Below are 24,453 nucleotides of genomic sequence, written 5' to 3'. Positions count from 1 at the left end.
AGAGCAAAAAGCCCTTTCTGCCGGTAAGACAGCAGAAGGTCTTGCAGTCTTGCTCACCAGAGAATGCAGTGTTGCTTGACATCTTTAATAATTATGGCAGCACATAATATAGGAATGAACTATTTGCCTAAAGCTTTCACTAATTGCACACAATCTGCCGTGGTGTGTTCAAATTAAATCAGAAGTAATGATGATGTACAAAAGTGTTACATTTACTTTTAGAATTACTATGAAGACAAGTCAGCCATATACTGATCTGAAAGGATGCATGTCCACTATCATGTCACACAAAGTTCACTTTGTGCCCCGTCTTTTTTTAATGTGTTGCAATTGAAATTCTTAATCAATATGATGTAAATTGTTTTTAGGGGTATGTTTTGGTTCTTATTAACAGTTCTGAAGTACCACTGGAATGACCCAGAGAAACTCATAGGGGCTATAAGTGAATTTCTGCATCGGAAGCAGTGCTTGAACACCTGGCCTTGACAGAATGCATGCTTCATTTAACTCTTTCATTCTTCAGCAATCATACATTTTCATAATATCATCATTTTGTCCCATTCCATCATTTTCTGCAGGTATCAACGGCATCTTCCCAGGCAAATCTTTCCGAACCATCAGAACAAAGCGATCATGGTTTAGAGCACGTTATAACTGTGAGACCATCAATGTATCATGACAAAAACACACTTTTCTCTGAAAATATAGAATTACCCATTGCAGGTACTTTTTATCTAAGTAAAACACAATCTGAGATCACAGTAACCAGTAGCTCGAGCGATGACAAAGATCTGCTGTTTCCCGTACACAGCGAAGAGTTTGGTTTCATGATAAAAGACTCAGCTGAAGATATTATCACATCATCAAATGCCACACCAAGTGAACAAAATTTTGGGTCCCCACAGCTTGACCAACTTGTGTCAGATCGAGAAGAAATGAAAGACCAGTTTGGAACAGAGGAATTTTGCCCACTTCTGTCGGATCCCAACAACGGACGCTCTGACGTTGATCGGATTGATGACTTTAAAGACCTGCAACCTGAAAGTGGGTGCCCCACAGAGGAAAGCAAGAGTGTTGGCGTGTTTCAACTAGAAGAAGATACAAACCAGACAATGATATTGCCAACATACTTCCAGTCATCTACTCAACCTGTAGAAGTCCCAGCTGCTCCTGATCTAACAATTATACCAGGCAGTGACAAACATCCCGTATCACCCTCTAAGGTTCTCCCAAAACTGGAATCTCCCCAGAAAGGCTATGAAATTTTGGAGCAATCACTGATTTCAGATTTAGCTTCAAATATAGTTGAAAACATCAAATATGATGAATCTACAGCATCTTTTCCCATAGTTTCTGTAGAGACTCCAAGTCAGGAGTGGGAGGAACATTTATTCAGCCATAACCGCCAATGTCAAGAACATGAAACAATTCTGCTGTCCGGAGAAAGGGAAGAAACATCAAGGAAGTGTTTCCAAGGTTTCCAAGAAACCTCAAATATTCAAAACGAAGATTCTTCCCCAGACTCAGCATCTAATTTGATAGTGGAAACAGCACCACCAACTTCTGAAAAACAGTTTAGCTTTGAGGAACTGATACCTTGTCCCACCTCAGCCAAGTCTGAGATGTCCTCAGATGGCATTAGTCCACATGTGCAGCAATTGGAGACTTCTGGAAGACAAAACCAAGAGGAACAGATGCCATGCCTTTCCTCAGCAGAGTCTGAAACACCCACAGATGACATGATTCCAAGGTCTAGTGTGCAACATCTGGGAACATCTGAAAGAAAGTTAATCTTTGGGGAAGTGACATTGACTGATAATTCCTCAGATGTAATTAGTTCAAGGGCTGTGTTTCAACATCCAGAAGAGTATCTGACTCTGGTGGACTATAAGGAACCTGATTCTAAGCCCTGCTTAGTTAAAACCAACACTGAGTCATCAACTTCTGATGAGGAGTGTAACGTACTTCCATATTATGCAGAGAGTGGTTCTGCTACAAACACCTTTACTCGAATACCACCAGAATATGAAGATGTCGCCCATAGTGGTACATATGCCCAAGTCTATGAATACTCTGATTTAGAACCTTTCTTTGACTGCAAGCAAGCTGCGTCGGATTTTGCAGAGACTGAGCCGGATGAGCCAAGGTTCAGATCAATCTCAAGTAAAGGTCAACCTGGGGATTATGTCAGTCATCGTGGAAAGAAAGAACATGTGTTGCTGTCCTCTGGAAGTGAAGACTGGGAGGATGCTCCTGTTGTCCAAGAGGCTTCCCATACTGTACCCAAGAAAAGTGAAGACATCTTGGAAGCGGAAGAATTCACTTTGTGCGAGCTGCCCAGCTCTGAAATTGGAATATATGATGATGCAAATACTCTGACAAGGGTAAGGCAGAGCATATTTAGCTTGGCCTTGCAAGCTTTTCCTGAGGCTAAGCTTAACTAATATTATATTTGCTTCATAAGGAGTGACTGCAAACTCTGACCAATGGATGGAATCCTCATAACACTTATTTTTATGTCTCATTTCACGAGTTCTAACTAAGCATGCGTCATTCTCACATAAAACTACAGCTACTGTACATCTTACATTTAATTGCCTGTGAGATCATTAAGTATTTAGTAAATATCAGCATGTATTTTAATCAAAGTTAGGGACTGTTATGATGGACTGTTCGGTGTAAGATGTGAATTGTTAGAAATCCCTGAAAAGTACATCATATCACCTTGCTTGCTTTGCTTCATGTATTCATTCAATTTATGTTCTTTCATTTAACCGTGATGGATTTTGTTTTACTTGGTCAGGAGATCAACGCAGAGCTCAGCTCAATGTCAGAAAGTTCAGATGATGAATTTTTGAGTACCAGAATTGTACGAAGGAGAGTTGTCATTCAGGTATCCACCCCAACATGATTGATGGTGGATGGAGCATGACAGGTGTGATTGTAACTGTACTAGGTGTTGAAAGTGAACTTTCAATGGCCATCTAACCAGTTTTAGACTAACCAAAGTAGATGACATGCAGTTTCGCTGTAATTTTGCACACATATTTTCTGCAGAGAATGTGTTTGTTCTCTAATTTCTGAAATATACGTATTTACCCTTTTTCCACATGCTTTTATAGTAAATATTTTAACATCCCGAACATTACTAATAATTTGTCTTGTTTCCATTCCAGGCTGATGAAATGCCTGAAATTCCAAGCCAGTCTGTGACAGAGGAAAAGTACAAAGATGAAAATGGCCACATTGTTGTCAGAAAGGTACCTTATGTGTACTTCAACTGGGTTTTGTATCACTGATTATGGTAATGGTAATGGTAATATTTCATTTGAACATGCATCAGATTACAATTGAATGCATCACATAATCAGTTCACAGTTCCACATGTCCAAAAGGAGTAGGAAGAAGCAAAGCTTATTAAATCCTACCCCTCCATCTGGTACTTTTACAATCAGTAACTGTTACATTTGTTCACTTCCTGCTTTCCATAATACAGTTTAAGGTTTTTTGGGGGGGGTTTTTTGTTTTTTTTTAATAATGCACCTCGTACCGAAATACAAGGTGATATGACCATCCAATGACATAATGGGTACCATAGTAACCGTCAATATAGTGATATATATATATATAGCACATGATGACTATGACATGATTATTGGAAGCTTTGGCTGAACTGGACTGAAATCATGTTTTTTTCCATACAACATTTTCATCAGATTTCTCGAAAAATTATTCGCAAGTGTGTTTCTTCTGATGGTGTGGAGCGTGAGGAGGTCTCAATAGAGGGAACCCCACAGGGGTCCGTCAGTGTTGCGGAGGGAGACGGCTACTCCAAAGTAGTGAAACGCACTGTACTAAAGAGTGATGGAGACCATACAGAGGTGAATTTGTTTTTATCATGATTGTTGTTTGTCTTTTAATTCCATATTCCATATTTGTCATTTTACATTGATAGAATCTCCAAATGTATTCCTTGTTTGTTGCCTAGGTAACATTTTCTGAATGTGAGGGTTTCTCAACATCCCAACAAGAGACGTCTGGGATCCGTAAAGTCAGTCTGGCAGAAAGAACCACAGTAGTCGAAGGTAAAAGAACAGTGACACACAAAGGAGACATGTCATTGGCTTCTGACCTCCCCTCAGCCCAGGAGGACTTCAAACAGGTTTGTATTCTTCTGCTTTTTATGCTCTTCTCAATATACCGTCATGTAGTTTTGGTTTCACAGCTTTGTTATGATTTGTGATTTATGGTTTCCTTCAAAACAACCAGGCTTTAGATTATATGGGTGGTTTAAACAGAGCAGAGCTTCCTCATGTGGTAGAAAGTGAGACCGTCAAAGAGGATGGAACTGTGGTCAGAAGGTGTGGAGTGTATGTGGTTTTGTGTGCTGTGACTGACTGCTCCTCTGTAGGTTTATTACTAACAATTGTGTTTTACATTCTTTTGCATAAAATGAATTGGCACGGTGGTCTAGTGGTTAGCGCGCAGACCTCACAGCTAGGAGACCAGGGTTCAATTCCACCCTTGGCCATCTCTGTGTGGAGTTTGCATGTTCTCCCCGTGCATGTGTGGGTTTTCTCCGGGTACTCCGGTTTCCTCCCACATTCCAAAAACATGCTAGGTTAATTGGCCACTCCAAATTGTCCATAGGTATGAATGTGAGTGTGCATGGTTGTTTGTCTATATGTGCCCTGTGATTGGCTGGCGACCAGTCTAGGGTGTACCCTGCCTCTCGCCCAAAGACAGCTGGGATAGGCTCCAGCACCCCCGCGACCCTCGTGAGGAAAAGCGGTAGAAAACGAATGAATGATTTTAATCCAATTAATCACAGTTTTCAAACTAATTAATCATGACTAATCCCAACCTGTAACTATGTGTGAAATATGCCCTTCATATGGTATTTTATGGACAAATGGCAATGCTGGCCAGGTTCGGCCCTTGAAGCTGACTTTGATACGTTTGGTGTAGATGTATTTTCCGGGATTTCCAAGTCAAGTTTATTTCATTTTAGTCAAGTTTATTTTAAGCTCTTAATCACAACAAACTTAAATGCAGCAAATTGTTCTTCCACAATATAGGTTCTACGAGTGGCTTTTTTTTGTCTTTCTGTGTATTTAGACCACACATATACGTTTAATAAAGACACTATCATGTTCAGAGTGTCCCTGAATGCACCTTGTGGTAGTGTGTGACAATGATGAAGTGCCGTTCAGTGGCAGACTAGAGATGTGTTTGTAAGTAGGAGATACATATTATTGTAGCCAGCCTATATGTGCGCTGTGATTGGTGTACCCTGCCTCTCGCCCAAAGACAGCTGGGATAGGCTCCAGCACCCCCGCGACCCTCGTGAGGAAAAAGCGGTAGAAAATGAATGAATGAATGAATATATGATGATGTCCAGACAAAAGTCTTGGGGATGACATAAGAAGTTTTAGAAGGGTTAGACGGACATGATACAGATCTGCCTGACAGTCAAGAGACTGGGTTCAAATTTTCCATTCTAACACATCAATGTGGAGTTTGCATGTTCACACTAAGGGCCTGCATGACCGCATCTCAGCATCCACATACAATAATTGAGGGAGTTCATTTCCTGACCTCCGCATTTTTGGTCTTCTACATGTACAGGGCCCACATGCGTAAAGGTCAGACCCTCAGACGGACAGTGGTGCAAGGAGCTGGGCAGCCCAAACAGGTCCTACTCGAGCAAGTGGACACCCCTACTAAAGGGTCCAAACCCCACGAACTCCAGCAGCATCTGCACCAGCTCTTTCATCACTACTACAAAGAAGAACCGGAGGACCACGATGGTGATGAAAAAGAGGAACAGTAGAAGAATGTGTAACGCACCCCCCTACTATTTTAAGGTCCCCTAACTACTTATCCTATGCATTTGCCACATGTAATCTCAGCGTGCACCTACAAGCTACCAGTCTTCCCATTTAATTAGGATAAAAATTATCCACTTTTCCTTGCTGACGTTGCATATTCATGAATTTCATTATTTTTGCCTTGTTTTTGTGACCAAAGAATAACGTTTTCCTGATCAATCTTAGGTTTCATGTCAACAAAGTCTTTTCATTATTCAACAAAAACATATTTTAAAAAAAGGAACAGTTTTATCCCACACCTCTTGAGGGTAAAGAACACTTCATCTGCAAAATACCCTCCTTAGAGGGGCACTTTTAATCACGTCAGGCTCAACTGCCTCTCACAGCCGGACTTTGTAGGATAACCTTTGCAAAGAATATTCACTGGACGACTAAATACGAGTAAATGCGAGTGTATTTATTTAACTACTGCTGCTGCTGTTGTGTTTCTGTGTAGGCTATGTGTAATCTGTCTTTCGGGCATTCTGATATACGACAATTTAATCTAATCTAGACAATACCGACATTTGTAGCCTAGGAATGATTAATCAATCACGTGAAGTAGAGCAGGCATGACTAATCAACGTCGATCATTATGATCTTTGTCCATTTAACATTACTCATCTTTAGTTTTTACATTATATTTATAAACCTTTTCTTGGCACCGAGTCCTAAATGATTGATCATGGCTCTTATTGTGTGAATGTTGACCGCGTGAGTGAGTATTGCACTTGTACTGTTAGTCTTATATGTTTGTTGGTCCATGCATGACCCAGTTAGCATCTGCTTGGTCTGAGATTATTTTCAACACATTCTATGTCTTATTATATATATATTTATTTTCTAGATATGAGGGAAAAACAGTTACAATGGTATAAACCTTACCTTGGTGTTCAATAATTTGCCCATTTGGGGTACATTATTGATTTCAAGGGTCCCAATTGGTTTGTTATTGTACCTCTCATTTGAGTCAGCGTCTGTTTGTTGTTATTTATTGTAAAATGAAAATCACATTTTGCCATGAAAATAGGTAAAATTGTAGTGTTTATGATTTATTTATTATTATTATTATTAACGTGTTGAGTGTGTGATTGTGAGTGAAAGTTTTTTTTTTTTGGAGTGACAAAAAGTATGCACTAATTTATGTACGCAAACTATAGAAACTATAGATTTATTTTACACAACCTGTATTTGCACTCCTGAATGTCAGGATGGAACACCTCCATGCTTTTTTGTGCACCGGCTGTGATAAAGTAAAATATATCTTTTGTGTCATTTGTTTTGGCAGGACAAATTGAGTACTTGTAAGATAATGACACAAGCGAAAGGAGACGGGTTGGCTGCTTCAACAAAACATTATTCCCTCCCCCCGAGCATTGCTACTGTATGTAACTCAATCATGTAATGTATTTATGTCACTATCACTGTTTACTTTGTGATTTAGAGAGGATGGAATCATACTTTGTGGAAGTTCACTGTGACAGGTATATTTTTCATTTTGGAAAAAACAAAAAAATGAGCGCCCCCTTTTTCTGTGATGCTGACAGTTATATACTCACATGATGCATATGTATAGATATCTATAAGGGCATGTATTGCTGTTCAAAATGATAAAACAAAATGGCTGCAGTGTGTTTATGGCTGATAAATGAAAGCTCAGAATAAAATTTGAAAAAAGTCTTTTTGTGTCTCATCTATTTATATTTAATACTGGAGATGGATAGTAATAATAACTGGACTGGGCCATTTATGAATTTTAAAAATCCATCTTGACATTAATGACATTAATTAGCACGGTGTATGAGTGGTTAGCGTGCAGGTCACACAGCTAGGAGACCCTGACTCTATTCCCCGCTAAGGCATTTATGTGTGGAGTTTGCATGTTCTCCCGTGTGTGTGTGTGTGTGTTTTCTCCAGGTACTCCGGTCTGAAGACTTATAATCAGCTCATCTTGGGCAAAAAAATTAAGAAAAACATTTGCTTGCCTTTGTTTACTGATTCAATACCAAAGATGAAGTCATACATTTTTATAAACCATATATTTCTATGTTTTTAACACGTTTTTGACTAAAAGACATAATGACACAACTTCTGGCTTATGCATTTGCTTCAGAGCAATTTTAAGCCACACAAACGACCACTAGGTGGCAGAAGTGGACGGAAGAAACACACACAACCTTGAGGACAAAGTGAGAGAGAATGGATGAGCGTAGCATGCAGTTGGTTACACACATCGTTCAGTTACAATGTGAAAAATGTTTTATTACAATTACAGTTTTATACTTGTTTTAAAATAAATGTTTCTCATAATACATTTTCACTGGAGGACAATCAGCAAAGAAAACAGATCTGCGTCTGTTCACCAGATGGAGCCAGAAGAGCACGGAACCCACGAGGCTGACGCCATTGCAGCGCCCCATGAATGCAATTGCGCAGATGCAGTGCATTATGGAAATTTTTTATCAAGTATAACTTTTGAGCAGTTAAGTTGCTGTGTGATGAGTTTAGTGTTTTCTGTAAGGTGACACCATGTTATGATGTTAAGTTGTTGCGAGTGCACGTGATTGGCTCCTGACAAATAATTAGTAGTCTTTCTAAGGAGGTGTCACCAGATCAGAATTTAGAACCTGGAATTTAGGGTACCTCTGTTCACCAGATGGAGCCAGAAGAGCACGGAACCCACGAGGCTGACGCCATTGCAGCGCCCCATGAATGCAATTGCGCAGATGCAGTGCGTTATGGAATTTTTGATCAAGTATAACTTTTGAGCAGTTAAGTTGCTGTGTGATGAGTTTAGTGTTTTCTGTAAGGTGACACCATGTTATGTTGTTACGTTGTTGCGAGTGCACGTGATTGGCTCCTGACAAATAATTAGTAGTCTTTCTAAGGAGATGTCACCAGATCAGAATTTAGAACCTGGAATTTAGGGTACATTTGTTCAGTTGTTATGTTTTTAATGGCAGACATGAAGTGGTGGTTTTGCTCACATTGTTACTGGCAAACAACACATTTGTACCTTTGCAGTGGACATGAGGACTAACTGTTGCTAAATACAGTAAAAACGGGCGGATTTCAGACATAGTGTGACATGGTGATTAATCATGATACATTAATGTGAAAATCGTGAGTAATCCGATTAAAAGATGTAGATACATAGATATTGTTTTCCACTGTCCACAGACAGCTATTGTGGTGTATTGTTTTTCCATCCATCAATCTGATTCAAGACAGTGATTTAATGTTTAAAAAAAGCAACTTTTATTTTTCTGGGTCTCAGGAGGACAAAACACATACAATTAATACAAGTAAATATTTCTTAGTTATATATATTTTCAAAATAATAAAATTGGGGGTACTAGCATTTCACCACAAAAACATTACCTCTTATTTCAACTTTAGAATTCTTTAAAATAATCAAGAAAATCACCAAGTAAATGAATGTACTGTATTTCTTTTGTTAATTTAAAAAGAATATATAACAGGGTGAACGATTTTCACAAAACCAAAGCGAAACGCCTCCATGATCACACTGTTTACCTCCTTTTATTTATTTCTTAAACATTAAAAGCCATCCATTGCCGCACTGGTACACACGAGTTAAGGATCTGTGTATTGAATTGACATCATACGTCCCCCCCCTCCCTCCCAAAAAAAAGGATGATTGTTGTATTTTGTAGTCTGAAAAAGAGACGAAGTGAAAATTATAAAAAAAACTGAGAACCCCTCATGTCTGACCACATCTCCAAAGCTTTCATGTACGTTCAGTCAAGCTGACCATCTGATTAAGGTACCAACTTCTGCATTTTCTGTGCGATTGGCAATGTAACGCTCTGGGGATAAAATGAGAATAAAATGACCCTACATGTACAGTCATACAATACAAGTACAAACATTATGAAAAATGAGCTTTCTTTCTAAATATTTTATACAAAACCTAAGAGGTGCTTCAACAACCAGAATTTTTTTTTTTCCAAACCTTCCCCTTTGATATGCAGCTTTGATTTTGTAATTTTATTGTTGTATTATTGTTTTTACAACAGTTCCATGACACTGGAGGACGTTTTTGGGACAGGACTGGTGCACAACATTAACAAACAAGTCAGTGATTCACAACTCAAACAGAAGATATTATTATTATAGTTTCATATGGTACTTACTCAATATTCCCCCCCCACGCCCCATGCACTACACGATAATCTTGGATGTTCATATATTACATATATGCTACATTCTCTTATTTCTTATATCACTGATATAAAGGCAAACATATTCCAATGCAAAGTGTAAGCTCTGCTTTCTTTACATTTAAACTAGTATTGAAGTCAGACGATTCAAACAGTATGACTTATAGCTCATAGCAAACATAAATATAGCTCATAAATCCAATTAAATCCTCTGATAGCAAGAATAGCAAATCTCAACGTTGTTGTTTTAATTGTCATCAACAATCACAATGTATATACATCACCAGAACTAAAGCAAGCTCCATTTGAACATTCGGATCTTCCAATTGTTTTTTTTTTGTTTTGTTTTGTTTTTAATTTTGTATTACACGCACATAAATACACATAAAAAATACTGAACTACTTTCCGGGAGAGGATACAGCAGCAGATTTCTAATTGATATATATTTAAAATGCATACCAAAACATTTTTAAAATAAAAAAAATAACAAACTAAAGAAGAAAACTGTTGCCAATATGCTCATTTGATAATGTCCTAACACCGTGTGCAGCCACCTGCTGGTGGTCTATTGAAAGGATGGAGTCCATTGATTAAATGCCGTAACTGTAAAATGTATGAATAAGTGTGTCCTGTGCCATGTCTTTAGAGGAGGGTCAAAGGTCAGAGCGCAGTCATGGGGTGGCTTGACTGCTCCACGCTCGCATTTGCAGATGGGATGGGATGTTGTCGGGGTTTTTCAAAGCACACCATATTCCATTAACTGCGAAAGGCAGAGGAGATGAATTAGTGAAAATATGCCAGCAGGGCTGAAAATGACCCAACTTTTGATTCTGTTGGTGCTTTGTAAATATTAATATATTATATAATATTATATAATATTAATTAATATTATAATATAATATTAATATATTAATATTATATATATATAGTATTGTATATTATAATATATTATATTATATTACAATTTAAGAAGACTAACAGGCTGTGAATACTCACGCAAGGACTCTTGTGACATGGACATCTACTAACATTAATTATTAATATTTAATATAGAATTTTATTGCCGGTGCTCATGTGAGCATATCTTGAATATTCCTTCGGCTGAAAATATTTCTCTTATGTCTGGACAATATTATCAGGTAATGCTCTTTTTAATTTTTTTTCTTTATGTCCCCTCAGAAACCACATATCTCTGTATTAGTTAAATAGCGAAACAGGGGCACTTTCATAGCCAATTTTAAGCCTGGACATTTTAATTTTAAGTTTAGCCTAAGTTTCTATGATGACACCAAGTCCGGCTTTCCACTCAACACAGCCAGCTTACCCACTAAACTCTGACACTTTGCAGAATATCCCAGTGGGCTTTTTATTGATGTTATTTAACTGGACATGTTGTGAGTGTAAAGGCCAGGTGTCTCAATACTTGGGACACAATGACCATACTGTATATCGTCAATACTCTGAAATGCCACTGGGGGTCAGCAAAGATAACGTTTTGCGTTGAGACGAATTGATGTGCTTACTGGGAGGGGATGCTGGGTGAGCCAGAGCGGTGGAAGTGGATGTTCTGCCACTTCCCGTCGCGGCGGTGCCACACGCGGGTCTCCTCAGACTGCATGGTGCGGGGCATGCCGGCGCCATCCATGTACTGGGTCAGGCGAATGTAGGCGATACACGCCGCGTTCTCCCCGATGAGATGCACGTGTGGGTTCAAGAGGATGGTGTGCACCGGCTTGTTCCCTTTAGACAGGGCTGCAAAACAAAAAACAAAGAAAGTATAAAAATCCCTTGTTGACTACAAATAATAATAACCTTTGATTGTCCCTTATAAGCAAATGATGTTGATGATGCCTTCAAACACCATTGAGGTATCTGGGACATAACTCGTTTATCTGAACTAGTTTTACCTCAGGTGCAGACATCTTACCATTTATAGCAGTCAGTATTCTTAGGAGATTTCTTTTTTTTTTTTTTTTTTTTTGCTGCAAGGCTTATCCATGCCATCATAGCATGACTTCCAATATGAGCTATGGTGTGGTTACAATGAAGAGTCACAGAGAGCCAACTATGTACTGTAGACTATTACAGAAAGCCTGACTTTCCTATTCTTGGTTTGCATCTTCGGGTGTACCAGTGTTGATGGAGTCTTCCATGAAGAGTGGATAATGATCTTCACTCCTGCCCCCTGCTGGGTGTAACTCATGTCGCCAACAGTTGTTTTAGGGTCACAATGTTTCTGTCACCAACTGGTAATTTTTTCCCTTTTTTCATGCCGATGACCTAGTATACCAGTTCTTCTTCAGGACATTCCAAATGGTTACATGGTTATGGTGGTTATGACTAATGTTTGTGAAATGGTTCTGATTGATTTCACATTTTGTTTCTGATTCACAATCTTGTTTTTCTACACACAGACAGTGCTCCGGTTTCCATGTTGTTTTGACCTCTAAACGCCACACAGAAAAAACCTATCCTCCCCATTCTGTGCTATTTATTGACTGAATAATCCAATAATAGGACAAATCTGGGCAAAAAAACACACCTGACCGTCACATGTTACAGTACATGTTACAGTACATGTTACAGTACATGAAAAATGGGATGGTTCAAACAAAAGGTGCTATCTTCTAACTTGTGCTTCCAAACCAGATGTAAATACCCGCAAATAAAAGCTCAAATGTTTTCAGTTCGAGGGGTGCCAATGAAAAATGTCATGTGATTTAAGATTTAAGCACCATTCTGAATGTTACATGCCATGTTCAGCCAGCCCCATGCTGGGCTCAAACCCAGGACCTTCAGCATGAGAGTCAAGAGTGATAAGCGCTGAGGTTAAAAGCTCGTACGACCAACACAACACTCAGCAGAGCTCTTGTTATATCAATTATCAATTAATATTCAAGATAGTGACCTACAGTGATCATTTTGTACGCTTTGCATTGAGATGTGGACTCCTGTAGAGCAGCTACACACAAAAAGCTTTCTAGATCTTCCAGATTATGCACCTCTTCTAGCAGTGTTTTCCACGGATGTCAGGCTTCTGATCAAAACGGTTTGCTTAATTAACTCTTCTAGGTACACAAACTCCGCTGTATTTGGCCACACTCCCAAGCGCTCCCGAGGACTTCTGGATATGTAGGTCCATGTTTACTGATAGCAGGCAATCTGCAGCCCATATAAAGAAATCCGGATCACATTGACATCAGTAGAATTCGGTAAAACTGAGCGTGAAGAGCCATCCAAAATTTCTTTTAGGGCTCACTTCTAAATGCAAACACGAGAATACAACATTCTAACTACATTTAGAGGTCAGAAAAGATGAATAAGCATAATAGGTCCCCTTTAAAGACAGGACCTATGCTCTGTCGCCCCTTGAGCTGTGACATCATACCGTTAAGACGAAAAACATTGATATTTTTTTCTGTGTAATCGCCTGTAAACATGATTTTTCGAAGCTCGTTGTGTATGTTGTGTCATCTACCATTTTTAAATTGAATCACTCCTCACAGCTCTTCACCAAGTCGACTATGAACAAAATCTAACGAATCAGAATTGACGATGGAAATCCTCAGTCGAAGAGAGCTCTACTCTGTTGTTACATTCAACCCATTCAACCCAAATGGTCCACAGCAAAAATAAAGAAATTTGTCTCACTGTTCCAATGCCTATGGAGAGTACTGTATATGTACTCACATTTTTCTAGTATTGTCCCTTGAGAAGCTATAATAAATATGTGAGGAGAGTACTCCTTTTGTGAGGTACTGGATGTTGGTCCTTCATCATTGCCTTGGCAGTTTTTGGCCAGCCAAGAGCAACATATTTCATGGTCCTATACTTGGAATTGACTATCGAGAGTGCAAAATGTAATTCATCTGCCATGCACGGGAGTTTGTGCTGCTAAAAGCTTGACATCATTTATATGCATGGACTCACCATTCTCAAAGTAAAAGCGATGGAAGTCGTGCCCTTCCACCAGGTTTCCCAGGGCTTCTGGTTCAAAGGAAGTCAGACCAGGATCGCAAATTTTCCTGTAAACGCACGTAGACTTTCACACATCAACTTTCAGCAAGATATCTACCAAAATCCATGGATTTCCTCATGTGAAGGACTTACGCGTAAGCCTCAAAGTCTCCATTGTTGATAGACTCAATCAGCTGCTCGGTGACTTTGATAATTTCCTGTTTACGAGCTGCAACACAAAACCACAAAATAACAATAACTGCACCGACTGACCAAATGATAACCTTTGAGAATGAGTTCAGGCAGAACATGGATAGGTGTGAGAGCATCCTCAAATGATGTTCTAATCTACAAACTAGCAGGGATTAAAGGTTATTAGACATGAAAGGTCTTTTGTTCCGCATATTGGAAATAAAGTAGCAATCCTTCCATGACTAATAAGTAACACGGGGGGGGGTCAGGTCAAAAACAAAACTATTTGACTAATGAATGTGAAGGATTACCTTTAGTGTTATTGGTGCAGGCTGGGGGATATTAAAAACATGACTTATTCCGTGCAACACAAAGACATGTTAATTTGTCATAAGGTAAATATAAATATATATATATATACTTTGACCAGCACAGTATATATAACAGTGAATGGTGGGGTAAGCCAGACAGAGGGTAAAAAGGAGTTAAGAAGCATATATTACAATACAAAAAAAAGAAACAAAATTAGGGGATAAAATGTGTGTCATCCAAATCAATTTCAGCAATGGTTTAAAACGTACAAAAATGTCTTTTTTTTTTTTGTCACAGCGTGAGCAGTTTCCTTGCTGCATTTGAAGGCTGGGTAGGTAACACAAGGGGAACCAGATGGAGCATCCCCCCATCCCATCCCGTCACATCACAATAGAGGGACTTACTTTGAAATGAGGAAGTGGGAGTCTGCCTTGACTCAGACATCTGTGAGGAACGGCTCTTAGAGCTCAAGATACCACTCACTAAGCTGCCCAGACGAAGGGCTGCAAGAGTTGCATGGAGTGGTGGGGGGGGCACAACGGTTGTGTGGTTGTATGTGAGGAAAAGGATCGTAGGGAGAAAAAAAAAAACATATTCTTGACAAAAAAATAATAAGAAGGAGAAACAAACATGTTTGCAAAACTGAAAACAGTAAGCTTTGTTAACAAGCTATTGCATCAATGATGCACACAAAGAAAAGAATACAAGGAGGGAGGAGGGAGGAGGAAATCCGCAGAAACGAAATACACTTCATGGTGGCTTGTTTTGGAAAAAATCTAATGAAGGAAAACACACAGGATGGAAAGATCCATGATTGCAGCGACGGTGGGGGGAGGGAGGGAATTAAAACCACACAGTGCGTAGTTGAGAAGCAGTCACAACTTGTCCTACCTTTAACATCCTCATCTTCTATGGTGGTGTTGGCACTCTCAATGGATTCCTTAGCAATAAACAGGAAATGTTAGCTATAACTAAAAATGAAAAATGATCTTCTGTCACGGTTGAAATAAAAAAAAATTACTTTAAATTAATCAGAAATTGAAGACTTGTAAAGTATTTCCTCATGTAGTGGCTGGGGTTTCTTATTTACTTCCAACTGCAGAGAGGACCAGGTATTTATTACCATATTTATTACAATAATCGATAATGTTCAGCACATACTAATACCAATATTGCTGGCAGCTCTTCACTCAAACAAATACAGTTACTCTGATGCCATTGAATGCATTTCTCAAATATAAAATATAATAAAATAACCATAAGCGGTTGCACGGTGAACGAGTGTTTAGCACGCAGGCCACACAGCCAGGAGACCGGAGTTAGATTCCACGCTGGGGCATCTCTGTGTGGAGTTTGCATGTGCCTGGGTTTTTCACATTCCAAAAAACATGCTAGGTTTGAATGTGAATGTGAGTGTGAATGGTTGTTTGTCTATATGTGCCCTGTGATTGGCTGGCAACCAGTCCAGGGTAAACCCCGCCTCTCGCTCGAAGACAGCTGGGATAGGCTCCAGCACGTCTGCGACCCTCTTGAGGATAAGCAGGTAGAAAATGAATGAATGAATAACCATAGGGCGGCACGGCGGTCGTGTGGTTAGCGCGCAGACCTCACAGCTAGGAGACCAGGGTTCAATTCCACCCTCTGCCATCTCTGTGTGGAGTTTGCATGTTCTCATGGGTTTTCTCCGGGTACTCCGGTTTCCTCCCACATTCCAAAAACATGCTAGGTTAATTGGCTACTCCAAATTGTCCATAGGTATGAATGTGAGTGTGAATGGTTGTTTGTGTATATGTGCCCTGTGATTGGCTGGCGACCAGGGTGAACCCCGCCTCTCGCTCGAACACAGCTGGGATAGGCTCCAGCACGTCCGCAACCCTCGTGAAGATAAGCGGTAGAAAATGAATGAATTAATATATAACAGGTTCCCATAAAATCAACAGCAATGCTACAATTTGGTAAGATGCAGATTTCGATGTGGCACAAACATCCACGCATGAACAAAAGCAAAGAGCAAAGTATGAAACTCTGGACTTGATGCATAGTGCTGCGTGTGAATCTTGAGGGAGCCTTCTTATTAGATTACAAGTGAAGAAAGGCACCCCTCCCCCACATAAATGGTAATTTACAGTCATTCCAAATTGCATATTTATAACCCAAAGGCAAAACTTCTATAATAATTCCAGACTGCGGACGTACTAAATTGGTAAGCTTTGTTGCTTTGTGGAACAGATACCGATATGATCTGATATCGCATTTTTCTGCCAAAATCTGCTGATAAAATCAGGCGGCCGATATAATCGTACATTCCTAGTCATTGCATCACATTCCCTGAATGAGGAGATGGTGTATGCATTACAGTGGAGGCCACTATTTGAGGAAATACCTGTACAATATTAATACTTTGACATGGAAAAATGCCCACAAATACCTTATTTCCATCCACAGGGTTGTGGATCACAGTCGTCTGTGGTTCCTTATGAAGAACATGCAAGACCATATGAGTATCATCATCATCATCATAATGATCTATCAATATATGTATCTCACTGATGTCTTGTCTTTTGTAGAATCCCTCCCACTAGCCAACTGTCTTTCTAGTCACTCACTCAGATTACTCTAGATTATGACATCATCCTGTGTATACGTATGTGTGTGTGTGCCTTTAAGACACACACAGAGAGGACAGAATAGAGGAGCAAGAAAGAGATGAGCCATGTTCATGCGTAATCAACCGTCTAGCAAATGGCAGCACAATAAATCTTTGACGTCATGCAGAGCATCGCACTGCAGTCGCACTGAGCCAAGGAGCGCATATCCTCACACACGGCAGCTGTACACGGACACGGCAGCAATCAGTGAACATGCCTTGTCATGGCTAATCACTAAGATAGATACATGCATGGAGGAGGTACATGATGAAAGGGAGGATAAGGAAGGAAGGCATTCTCTCAGGACAGAGGGAGGTGCTTTTGTGGTCAAGGCTGCCTCTTAATGCACATTTATTTACAGTATGTATTGAATTCATAGTGACTATCATGCACATTCGTTCATATGAATGCATTCAAATCAGTACATTTGATTTATTTTTGCTACTGGAGCCATAAAAGCTGGTTCATTCAGGGATAGCCCAAAAACTGAGCTACACATTTTTACCCCATTTAATTCAGCATATTTAGACTGGCCGTGTCAACATTGTATACACACTTGCATGTTCAAATGAGATTGAATACAAGAACTGTATCCAAAATTCTGCCTTTAAACACATCAACACGTCCGTGTTGGACAGTATTAATCCTGTTTTCATTCTATGATTATATTTGTTTGCTGTGTTGTATTGTTGTGTGTCTCTTAGGGCTGACAAACGATGGCATTTTTAATTAAATTAATACAGTTTTCAAATGAATTAATCATGATTAATCACCATTTGTGTGAACTATATACGTATTTGGATGAACTCCAGAATTTAATTCGTGCTAAAAGACTAGTTTCTGTCATCGTAGCAGAACATTGATTCCCACATTAACTGTGTTACGATGAGCAATGTGAGGGTGCATTCAAAGACACCACGTAATTGAAGTTGAATTGTATAGCCGTTGATGTGTTCAGGGCAGAGAAAAGTTATAAAAGAGCGTCATGGCTTGGGTACAATTTTTAATCAGATTAATCACTGTTTTCAAATTGTTCAGGGCAGAGAAAAGTTATAAAAGAGCGTCATGGCTTGGGTACAATTTTTAATCAGATTAATCACTGTTTTCAAATTAATTAATCATGATTCATCACAATTTGCCACTGTGTTTGAAATATCCCAATTTTTACTGTATTTTATTAAAACAAAGATAAATGACAGTACAGGATTATATACAATATATTTCTATGTACCCGTGTTCGATTCCCCCTCGGGCATCTCTGTGTGGAGTTTGCATGTTCTCCCCGTGCATGCGTGGGTTTTCGTGCAAAAACATGCTAGGTTATTTGGTGACTCCAAATTGTCCATAGGTATGAATGTGAGTGTGAATGGTTGTTTGTCTACATGTGCCCTGTGACTGACCTGGTATAATTGCCTATTATGTAACAATACTCAACAATTTTATTAAATATTAACAATACAAAATATTAGTTTTAAAACACACACTACTAAACATGTTAAATTAGTAACTCAATCAAACCTTCGTTCCGTTTCTAAAGCGATACAGCTCTTGTACCGAATCTCATGAGAGTGTGCAAGTGTGCCTAATGAAGTGGCCCGTACGTGTCTTATTCAGTGAAATGGTCACAGAAAGCCTGAGATCCAAACACAGAAAAATGAAGTGAGACAAAAGATGAGCCTGTACCTCATCCACACCGAGGTAATGAAAAGTGTGGTGGGAGGGGGGCAGAGGGGTGAGTACAGTGTTTGGTGGGATGCAGAGCTTTGTTGGATGAAGGTGTGGGTGTAGGTGAGTGTGTATACCAGTGCAGGGGCAGGGCCAGTGTCTTTAGGACTGGTCACTGTGTTTGCTTTGTTGTTGACCTGCAAGGGGGGCAGTGTAGAGGGGATATGACACATACACACAAACACACACACTAACACACCCACACATGTGCATACACTCACACTTTTGTCCATCACCTCAGCAAAGACCAAAGCAATCATCCTCACTTTTCAATGTTCTATTCGGACTTGATAGATTGTAGAAATATAGGCATGAAAAATATGCACAAAAACCTTCAGTTTATGTATGTATTTCCTGAGGCTTCAGCAAATCTCAAAAGTATTTAAATTATCCTTTTTTAGCATGTTTCTTAAGAGCAGTTGTGATGGCAACAAAAGGAGCATCTTCTTACATGTTTACCACACATCACCACAGCAGTTATTTTTACACTTGTATTGTAAAAATGTTACCTAGAACATTGCCTGTATAAAAATACTGTCAAAATTATGTACAGAAACAAAAAATATTATGTTCGACTTGGATGTTGCAGGTTGAACAATACATGTGTTCCTCGATTGAGCCATCGCTAATCACCGAATGACAGATCTCTATCTACAGTGGAACCTCGGTTTTCATCAATAATATGTTCCAAAAACGTCAACAAAAAGTGAAACTGAACAATAAATCATGTAAATCCAATTCATACTTTTTAGACCCGCAAAATTATTAATTGAAAACAAATTTTATAGACAATAATTACAGTTACACATGCAGAAAACCAGGCGTAATACATATAAAATGACAAATTAAATGGATAAATGAGTTTGCTTAGGTCGGCTTAATTCAGCAGATCATGCTAGCGTGGCTGTGTGTGTGCAACCGTGTTTTACCGCTTTTTAATAAAACAATTGGAATTGTATCGGTGACTAGATCTTCCTTAACCGCAAGCACAGGCATTATAGTTTGAGGATTTTGTAGCAATTCGGAATGTTAGCGAGGCTACATCCGTTTTTGAAATACCCATAAATTGTCCAATGACGTAGTGCACCAATACATTTCAGGATTTTTACATTTAATTAACAAATTCATAATAAAAAAAAAACACCCACACACAAATTATAAAGGATTTCCTGGCTGGAATCTGTCTATAGTGGCCCAGTTCTAAAAGAACCATGATCCGTTTTTCACACAGAAAGCCACCAATGTGTGAATGCTTTGTTTGAGCAGAAAGAAGACGGACACAGAGTTACACAAACAAAAAAAACACCCACACACATAATAAAGGATTTTCTGGCTGGAATCTGTCTATAGTGGCCCAGTTTCAATCCATTCTTCACAGAGAGAGTCACCAAAACATGGATGCTTTATTTGAGCTCTCAACTCTTTTGTTGGCCACATGATAGCCGAGACAAAGATAGCGTACAAAAAATTGACATATTTGTGGCAGAAATTTTCATTGAACACAGAATCCTACAAAAAACGGTAAAAACGAAAACTTTGGTTCCACTGTATATGTGATCTGTAATTGGGTCAAAATACTGTACATTCAGTGCATGCATTGGTGGAAGTCATACTCAAGTTAACCTTTTTCTCCTACTGTACTGAAATGGGATGAGGTCACATGGATGAGGGGTTAATTCCCGAATCGGAATGGACACTGCAGTGTGATAATATTGTCAGCCAGAGTGACACCAGGAGCAGAAAACAAGGATGATTGTACGAGAAATGTACCTCAGTCAATGTTGTCTGCGGTACCACTGTTTGAAATCAAGCAAATAAATAACAACCATTTCTTGCCGCCTGGCGTGACTGTCCCTGAATGATGATGTTGCTAAGTGCACAATGCATGATAAGTATCTTTAATGCTTCTCAGACACCCAAACGTTCCGTTGTGCTTTTAGCGACTCACCTTAACGCCATCAGGCTTCTTGTTCAGCAAACTCTTGGCTGCTGTGGATGAGAAGAGAGAGGGAAAAAAAACTTCAGCACAACATTCTAAAGATGTGGTGTAAGTGGATTTCACTAACATGCAGCAAACTTATCAGTACAGTGCACTTGGGTGCTAAATGAACTGCAAGATCTCAAATGCAAAGCGGCATATGCCTCGGATGGCATCATCATTTCCACAAGGTTATTTTTCCTTCAGGTATTAACTCACATGGGTGCATGGTGGACCGGGTGTATTTAGCAAGTGATGAGAGGGAAATCTCATCTACATCCAAGCCCCCCCCGACAGATTCCTAAGTTAGTGATTTGTGCTCACATTAGCATGCTCTTATCCTCTACGCATGACATTTCTCACACAGCTGAAAGAGCCTCTTAAACTGCATGCTACATATCCCGCTATAAATGTCCTCTTAATCATGTACTGGGAATTTTGCAAGCGTGCAGCGCTATAACGCACCAAACATGTTATCTCCATGCATACAGTATGTGACTGCCTATTACAGGGGTCAGCAACCCATGGCTCCAGAGCAGAATGTCTTTGTTGTGGCTCCCTTTGCAATGCTCAAATATTTTTTTAACAAACCGAGTGGGGAAAATGAGTAATGAGTTGTAATGAGTTTTAAAAAATCCAACTTTGTGTGAGACCATGAATGCATCCTGGCAGAGATCTGAGCACACAGGATGTTATTCAGTTCTCTCTCACACAGGTAAACAAAAAGTAATATTTTATATATATATATTATAATAATTTTAAAAACAGCAGCATGGGAACTTGTTCGCGCAAGAGTAAAGAAATCAGGTAAGTTTACAGTAATTTTCATATACATTTACTATGTATGTACACATAAACGTGTACAATCTTTTATGTAAGTTTATCGCCAATACCAGCAATTTGAACTACTTGGATACACCAAAATTCATTCCAAATTTGACGGACAAAACCGTGGGAGACTCATAATTCCATCAGCATGTGAGCTCATCACAGCTGTTGGTCGCCAGCTAAAAGAAACAGGCTGTCAATTCACAGTGCGACACATTTCTTCAGGCGTCAGGTAGCGAGGTTTCACCAAGATGATACCATGATAACCCTACTAGTTGGCATCCCTTACATATGCACACTCACTGCACTTCTATTTCTTCTATTCTCTTCTTAGAGTTTTGCGACTCCAGGCTATTTTTCTTTAGTGGGCAAGGTAGTAAAATGGCTCTTTTCATAGGAAAGGTTGCCGACCCCTGGCCTATTAAGACAAATAAAATATAACAAATGAAAGGTTGCAACTTCCACAAAAATTCTTACCTCATATTGATACCACAATCCAAACAAAAGCAAAGAAATGTGAAAAAAACAAACAAAAAGGAAGAAAATTATGAATAAAAAGTGACACAAATGCTATGAAACACTTCACCGTAGAATAACGACACAAAACATGCAAGGAAAAGCCTAGGAAGAAACACTTAATCGTCAAAGAAAAGGTTAAAAAAAAGTAATGTCAGACATGACAGAGTAGAGCTCAAGGAGAGATGATAAAGACAAATGAATGTTTATGAACGTCATTGTTGTGCCGTGAGAACCTTTACATCATGGATAAACAGATCGAAGGCATTGATAAGCAGCCTGTTTTCAGCTTAAATTGATTTATAAGCTGCTTTTCACGACAAGACAATTCATCAACATATACTTTTTCTTCTTTGTTTGCACCGACTCTGGCTGTGGTTGTGTGATATACGTTGCAAAGAAGTAACAATAACGACAAATAAATGGAGTTGCGTTAATCAGAGATTGGGTCAGACATACACGACTAAATACTTGAAGAATAAAATACAGACAACTAGCATTTTGTATTTCATAATCACCAATATTTAAATCATGTAACCTCAAGGAAATGGATGTGGTAGAGTGCAAAGGTCATGAAACCAATCCAATAAATCCATACATACATCCATTTTCTATACCGCTTATCCTCACGAGGGTTATGGGCATGCTGGAGCCTATCACAGCTGTCTTCAGGCGAGAGGCGGGGTACACCCTGGACTGGTCGCCAGCCAATCACAGGGCACATATAGACAAACAATCATTCACACCACACTCACATTCAATTGAATAAATATACATGCTCAAGCGATCTAGCCAATGTAAGATGAGAGGTGACCTGGCAGGTCCACAGATATTATAGATTAGGCTTAATATTTAAATTAATTTTAAAGGTGACATTATAATATTGTTGCTTCGCAAGAATCTTATTTTAGATGGTAATATCGGCACATGGAAGGGAGACATACCTGAGAAGTTTCTTGTGACCAGTAAAGTGGTTAAAATGGCCCCCTGCAGTGACAGGAAAGGGAAGGAGGAAGTGGAGGAAGGCGGCAGACAGAGTAGGATTGATTAGAAGGTTCCAGCAAGGAAAAAGCTCACTGTGACTTGTTGCTTTTATTTGAAGTCAGAAAGGCAAAGTCATAAAGATAGACGGCTCGGGGGATTGCTGTTGCCGAAATAAAAAGATAACAGACATCTCACCTTGAGTTTCCTCCTGGCGTTGAATTTCTTCAGGCATTCCACAGTCTCCTGCCTGTGCATCATGGAAGCTACAGTGGACCGTTGCTACATGAGGAAAAAAGATGGAAGGATTTTGAAGAGTAGATGGGAAGGAAAATGTATGAAATGCATAATACACTTTGAGGGAAGGACACTTACGCAGATCCATGGGTGTTTGAGGGCCTCGGCGGCGGTGATGCGTTTACTCGGATTGATGGTCAGCATCTTGTTGATCAGATCTTTGGCCTCGGGTGTTACGGTATCCCACTCGGGGGATGGGAACTATCAAACAATAAAATTCACATGAGAAAGCAAAAGACACAAACATTGTCAACACGGTCGACCCTCTGAATTTCCTCAATGTAGGATTCAAGATTAATAAATGGAATATATCATAAATATGATTTTATGATCTTGTAAATATAATTTTTTACCATTATTAGAGGGCTGTAGACATAAAATAACACAATTGATTTACTTAAGAAATGTTTAGTGGAGGTGAAGGACGAAACTCTCACTCATGGAACATTACTGACACCTAGTAGCCAGAATACTACATATACTACCTTTGTCCGTCAATATTTTTTTATAATATATTATTTAATAATATGCCAAAGTCAATGGATTCCCTGTTTTCTGCCCCATGAATATTAATATCATCCTAATCTATTCAATATTTGTTTGGATATCAAACACGCGGCCCGCGGGCCAAATGTGCTAGTGTCGTGCGGGCCGCACGACACTAGTTTGAGGCCCCCGCCTTGATATGAAAGTTTAATGTTAGTGTGGCCCGCGCAAGTTTGATATGGATGCTGTATGGTATCATGTACCCAGAAAAAAATATTACGTTTGATTAATGTTCATGTTAAAGGTTAAATAACTGTTAATAGTTATCCTCCCTATCCGTGTGGAAGTGGTAAGTTTTTGGCTATTTAAGTTTAAAGGAAATAACTTGAAGGCTACCGTTTTGGTCGCTAGCTCTCGAGTTTGCGAGTTAACATGTGTCTCAAGACGCTGCAGTTGCGCAATATGTTGTAAATAAAAA

General features: G+C 39.3%; 2 protein-coding genes across 29 annotated transcripts in view; one reads left to right on the top strand and one right to left on the bottom strand.

Moving 5' to 3' along the window:
- LOC131098204 (ankyrin-2-like) overlaps nt 1-7,542 on the top strand; it is a 73,515-nt gene extending 65,973 nt beyond the window's left edge. For 13 of the 15 annotated variants that reach the window (XM_058045944.1, XM_058045950.1, XM_058045947.1 and 10 more), the window contains 6 exons: nt 579-656; nt 2,804-2,893; nt 3,177-3,260; nt 3,717-3,881; nt 3,989-4,162; nt 5,629-7,542. In XM_058045944.1, the coding sequence (XP_057901927.1) occupies nt 579-656; nt 2,804-2,893; nt 3,177-3,260; nt 3,717-3,881; nt 3,989-4,162; nt 5,629-5,643 (606 nt within the window). In that variant the 3' untranslated portion in view covers nt 5,644-7,542. The remainder of the gene's footprint in view (nt 1-578; nt 657-2,803; nt 2,894-3,176; nt 3,261-3,716; nt 3,882-3,988; nt 4,163-5,628) is intronic. The other 2 variants (XM_058045948.1, XM_058045951.1) reach the window with 2 other exon arrangements.
- Nucleotides 7,543-7,921: 379 nt separating this feature from the next.
- Nucleotides 7,922-24,453, bottom strand: part of camk2d2 (calcium/calmodulin-dependent protein kinase (CaM kinase) II delta 2) — a 42,054-nt gene continuing 25,522 nt past the window's right edge. The window contains exons 10-22 of one of the 14 annotated variants that reach the window (XM_058064570.1): nt 23,568-23,690; nt 23,391-23,474; nt 23,156-23,198; nt 20,838-20,878; nt 18,967-19,026; nt 16,945-16,989; nt 15,408-15,456; nt 14,921-15,019; nt 14,516-14,536; nt 14,166-14,241; nt 13,986-14,080; nt 11,579-11,807; nt 7,922-10,815 (exon numbers count right to left, since the gene is read on the bottom strand). In XM_058064570.1, the coding sequence (XP_057920553.1) occupies nt 10,812-10,815; nt 11,579-11,807; nt 13,986-14,080; nt 14,166-14,241; nt 14,516-14,536; nt 14,921-15,019; nt 15,408-15,456; nt 16,945-16,989; nt 18,967-19,026; nt 20,838-20,878; nt 23,156-23,198; nt 23,391-23,474; nt 23,568-23,690 (969 nt within the window). In that variant the 3' untranslated portion in view covers nt 7,922-10,811. Of the gene's footprint in view, nt 10,816-11,574; nt 11,808-13,985; nt 14,081-14,165; nt 14,242-14,515; nt 14,537-14,920; nt 15,020-15,407; nt 15,457-16,944; nt 16,990-18,966; nt 19,027-20,837; nt 20,879-23,155; nt 23,199-23,390; nt 23,475-23,567; nt 23,691-24,453 lie in introns of those variants that run through there. The other 13 variants (XM_058064589.1, XM_058064597.1, XM_058064606.1 and 10 more) reach the window with 13 other exon arrangements.

Source organism: Doryrhamphus excisus, chromosome 1, assembly GCF_030265055.1.
Source record: "Doryrhamphus excisus isolate RoL2022-K1 chromosome 1, RoL_Dexc_1.0, whole genome shotgun sequence".
NCBI classification, from domain to species: domain Eukaryota; kingdom Metazoa; phylum Chordata; class Actinopteri; order Syngnathiformes; family Syngnathidae; genus Doryrhamphus; species Doryrhamphus excisus.
This window is presented reverse-complemented; position numbering and strand designations above follow the sequence as displayed.